General features: G+C 44.3%; 1 protein-coding gene across 1 annotated transcript in view; it reads left to right on the top strand.

Annotated features, from left to right (window-relative positions):
• Positions 1-4,912, top strand: part of VWA3B (von Willebrand factor A domain containing 3B) — a 250,566-nt gene that overhangs the window by 31,293 nt on the left and 214,361 nt on the right. The window contains exons 4-5 of the mRNA XM_011969675.1: positions 1,766-2,016; positions 3,550-3,709. Coding sequence (XP_011825065.1) covers positions 1,766-2,016; positions 3,550-3,709 — 411 coding nt within the window. The remainder of the gene's footprint in view (positions 1-1,765; positions 2,017-3,549; positions 3,710-4,912) is intronic.

Genomic DNA, 4,912 nt, shown 5'->3' with positions numbered 1-4,912 from the left:
TAGTAGAGATGGGGTTTCACCATTTTGGCCAGGCTGGTCTCGAACTCCTGACCTCAGATGATTTGCCCACCTTGGCCTCCCAGAGTCCTGGGATTACAGGCATGAGCCACCATGCCCGGTCCAGCTTAAATTACTTTTTAAACTAAGCCTGGTCCTAAGCAATACTGTGTGTGGAATCTTGAGTTTGACGTGCTAAGTGTATTTTTTTATCTGAACCACATTAAAATCAATGTCAAACTCTTAAAAACATCTCTCCCTTTACCTTCAAAACCCACCCCCACATTCCCTGTGCTGTGCCCACCCTGGCTTCTGTGTTGTAGCAGCAGCTGTGGATGCTGGTGAAGGAGTTGGTAATTCTGTCTTAAGGGGCCAGGAGAAGCCTCCAAGAAGTGATGCTGGAGCTTGAGGAATGAGCTTGAGAGACACATGGGACAGGGAAGGAAGGAGACTGAGCCAAGGCACAAAAATGTGGAAGGAGGTGATGTGGTCTGAAAGCACATTTTCCAAAATAAAGTACTGTATCTTCTTTTAAAATGTGCTCCGAGTAAGAATCCCTAAGCCTCACTGGGAAGGTGACCGCTTCCACCTTTAAACATGGGGCTTGCAACTTAGCTCACACCCGGCCAATCAGATGGTCAGGAGCGCTCACTAAAATGCTAATTAGACAAAAACAGGAGGTAAAGACGTAGCCAATCATCCGTTGCCTGAGAGCACAGCAGGAGGGACAATAATCGGGATATAAACCCAGGCATTCCAGCCAGCAGCGGCTCACCTCTTTGGGTCCCCTCCCTTCATATAGGAGGTCTGTTTTCACTCTATTAAATCTTGCAACTGCAAAAATAAAATAAAATAAATAAAATAAAATAAAATAAAAGTGCTTTGTCACAGAATAGGGCACATTTTTTTCTTGTTCCTTTTCTATGTCTTCTGTTGCCTCTCTACCTCCTGAAAGGCCTTGCACAGTGTGTCTGATCTATGTGAAGGATGGTTTATTTGCACATACAAGAAACTTCCTGCAAGTCTGTGTCACCATTTGGGGGCAGCCCAAGGGCTGTTGGTAGCAGCAGTGAGTGATCAGGTGGTCCAGGTGCAGGGCAGCTTCTCCCGAGAGAGGAGGGCATGAGGACAAAGGTCATGAGCAGAAGGATGTGTAGCTGGGATGGCATCCCTTAGAGGAAGCCAGGAAGGTGTGCTGGCATGTTCAGTAGCATTTTCGAGATGTAATATTTAGGAAAACATTTTAGTGAGACATTACTTTCCATCTGCCTTTGTTGGTCTTTTCTTCTACCTAATTTCTTTCTTCCTTTCTTTTTTTTTTTTTTTTTGAGACGGAGTCTTGCTGTCTCCCAGGCTGGAGTGCAGTGGTGCAATCTTGGCTCACTGCAAGCCCCGCCTCCCGGGTTCACGCCATTCTCCTGCCTCAGTCTTCTACCTAATTTCTTAAGAGGGTCCTGGGCTTTTTCTGATAAAGCTAATCAGGATTTAAAAGCTAATACTCTAATCTGTAACTGTAAAGATAAAACATAATCTGGAAAGATTTCTTCTAAGGACTGCTGTATTTTGAATAGATCACATCATCTTTTCTTCTGTGGAGAATCCAAGGGTTTTTCAGTTGAAAGACTGGAACATTTTCTCCTGGATTCTGTAGTGTTTGGAGGATCATTGACAACATTGTTATCAGTGCACAGTTCTCAGTGGCAGCACTGTGGTTCAAATGACTTATTTTCATGTTGTTTTATTGTTTTTGTCTTTTATTTTCATTAAGCTGACAGCTAAGTCAGAACTGATTTATCAGTTTGTGGAACATTTAACACAAGCTGTGGAGAGCTACAAGCAGCGAATGGACTGGCTCACCAGCAAAAGCCGGCAGATTTTTGGTGTCATCCTGGAACAGTGCATCACCATAGTGCTGGATTTGGGCTGCATTCGGGAGCGGGAGCTTGATCTGTGCCGAGAGGCTCTAACAATGGTTCTCCAGGAGCAGGTGGCTCACATAACCAAGTTCAATATCATACGGTGAGTTCCCATAGGAAGGGAGTATTTTAGTGAAACTTCATAGGAATTTGTACGTATTTGGAATTAAGTAGCACAGCTGACACAGTTCTCTGGTGAGGGAAGATGCATTATCTTACACTTTCCTGGAAGATGTAATTTCAGCAGCAATCCCACAGTGAATAAATCTTAGGAACTTTTATCTTCTTTGCACAGCGTGTCTTAGCTTTCACCTTAAAAGAGATTTAGAAACAGGCATTTCTTCCGTGCATGGGAAGGTTAAAATATAAGAATATGAGTTATGGCAAATGTATATTTAAGGTCATAAATCTCTTCATTCATTTTAGCTTTTAACTTGGGTCATGAATTCCAAGGTCACTAATTTCACTGATTTTCCAGACTGAAGTTGCAACTCAAGTTGACCTCCCCTATAAGTTGACCCCTTTCACCAGAACAACAGGTGGCTGGCTTTACGGAATTTCCCATATTTCAGAGTTTTCATAACCAATTATTTATGGATTCTTGGATTCAAGAGAATTTGGACCTCAGCACTAACTTCTCATCTGGAAAAGTGATTGCACCTCCCTGACAAAAAACATCTGGATAAGGGTTGGGAAAGGATGTACCTGATTCAGTTTTTCTGGTTTTAATCAAATACTTTCAGCTAAATAGAGGACATCTCTGGGGACAATGCCTAATTATGTTCTGTCTAGATTCCTGTTTCTGTCACAGGTATATTACTGAAGGAATCAAGTACTTAAGTCTGCAAAGCTTTTGCTTTCTTGGAAACCTCTGTATAACGTAGATGCCACTCAGCCAGATCCTCTACCCAGGCAGCACACAGCAGGCACGAGTGTGAGCCAGCCCTGCTTCTGCTGGCGGGCCATGGGGGCAATCAGGCCAGTTTATTTGCCATTATCAATTGCAAGTAAATTGAGATGATTCAAATGGCTCTTCTTTTTTTTGGAGTTGGGGGTTCTACCAGTCATGTACAAGCCCAAACGAAATGGTTTTACCAAATTTTCTCAGGATTTAAAAGCTACTACTCTGCTGAACTCAAAACAATACCAGTATTAATACAAAAGAAGGCAACCGATGGGAATCTTTCAGGACAATGAAAACAATGTCATGAAGGAATTAGAAATAAAATTTTAGAGTAATAGAATTGCTGGTGATTTGCAAATCTTAATACTGTGAATTATTATAAATTTGCTATTAAGAGAAGCCGGTAACATATACACTTGCCTGTTTATAAAAAATAACTTCTCTTAATGTTTTAAAAGACTTATTGTTAATTGTTACCGTTCTGTTTCTCATGTAAACATTGTTTTTCCTAGTCAGCACGGCTTATAGAAGACAGTGGTGGTTTGGGAACGTGTCTTAAACAGCCTGCTGGTTTTGTTGGTAACATGAGAGGGCTGGGAGCTATGATTTCTTTCTTTTTCGCCTCTAGAGATGGATGTTGGAGGCCTGCTGCTCATGGCTGTGAGACGGAGGGTTGGCATCCCCGGTAGCATTGATCACTGCCCCGTGACCACTCCATGTGATCCCTTTCAGGGCTTCTCAAGAACCTGTGAAGTGGCAGGAAAATGCTACTCCTGTGACCAAACAGTCCATAGCTGCTGCCATCAGCTGGGTTGAGACACTGACTGATGAACTGACTGCGAGCGAGGCTGGCTGCCTGGATGCTCTGCTGGAAGCCGGGAAAGACAAGACTGTAAGTACGTGTCCATGGCTGGCCACAGGCCATGGAGGTGGTTTCCAGCTTAACTCTTCACATTCAGTGACTTTACACAGCCCTTCAACTGATCTTAGGCCCCTCCCAGCAGGATCCGACAGAGATCCCATCAGGCACTGATGGTGATGGCATAGCTGGAGCAACCCAAATGAGGCCCCTGAATACCCGTCCCCTGAACCTGGCTAGGCTCCCTCTGTGGGGTGACTGGGGATGCAGGGTAGACCCTTGTTTAGCCAGTGTTGGGAGAGCCAAGTGCGACTTACACCCACCGAGCATCGAGAAAAGACAGGAGTGAGGCCATAGTTGTGCATCTCTGCCATATTAACTTCACTCTTGCTCTCCTGCCAATTAGATCGGTCAGTCTGTCTCTTACGGGGAGGAGAGAGAGATTGGAAGACTCCTCATAGAACCCTGAGGATGAGGAAATAGGGTTTTCCCAGCATCCACATTCTGAATCTTTTCTAGTTCGTCTTCTTCACAGATGGATCTGTCCTCGGTCGTATGCTTTCCAAGGTGAAGTGCATGCAAGCTGATGACTCCATCCATTTTTGGATGTCAATGTATTGACATGAATTTTGATAGGGACCTTTTGGAAATAAAGCTTTACCTGGAAGAAGTGATTAGATGGTGGTGTGTTACGTCTCTTTGAGCCACAGGGTCTGTGTTTCTGGGAATGACTCTAGTGATGGGAGGGTTGGGCCAGTGGAGACACAGTCTGGGCAAGTGGGGTCCTTTGGCCAGCCTGGACTCCCTGTGGGAAGGTCTGCTTGCCTTTGGACACAGTTACTTATCAGTTACGTGTTTCCTCCACTGGGGAAGCCTAGGGTTTCTGAAGGTTTCAAGCTTTACCCAGCTGCATCAAGAAGTCCGTTGTTGGAGAAAGAAGCCACATGTTGGCATCTTGAAAGATAGCCCCCAGCGGTCACTGGCCTGTGTTTACCAATACTGAGGGTGATGGTTTGTAATTGGAAACACATTGTTTTTCCTTCCAAGGCCAAAGGAACAAATGTTTTCCATCAAGGAAGAACCAGATACAAACTACTTTGTTCCTTGGTCCTTTGAGTTTGTTTTAACATCTGCAAAATTTCAAGTGTCTGGACACCTTAATAAGCATTCAAAAAAATGGAACATTTCCCAGGCTCAGGGTGTGTGTGCATGAGCCTGTGCACACGGTCCATTTCC

This window comes from Mandrillus leucophaeus, unplaced genomic scaffold (genome assembly GCF_000951045.1).
Source record: "Mandrillus leucophaeus isolate KB7577 unplaced genomic scaffold, Mleu.le_1.0 Scaffold9, whole genome shotgun sequence".
NCBI classification, from domain to species: Eukaryota; Metazoa; Chordata; class Mammalia; order Primates; family Cercopithecidae; genus Mandrillus; species Mandrillus leucophaeus.
Note: the sequence above shows the minus strand (reverse complement) of the source record. Positions and strands in the feature narration are given on the sequence as shown.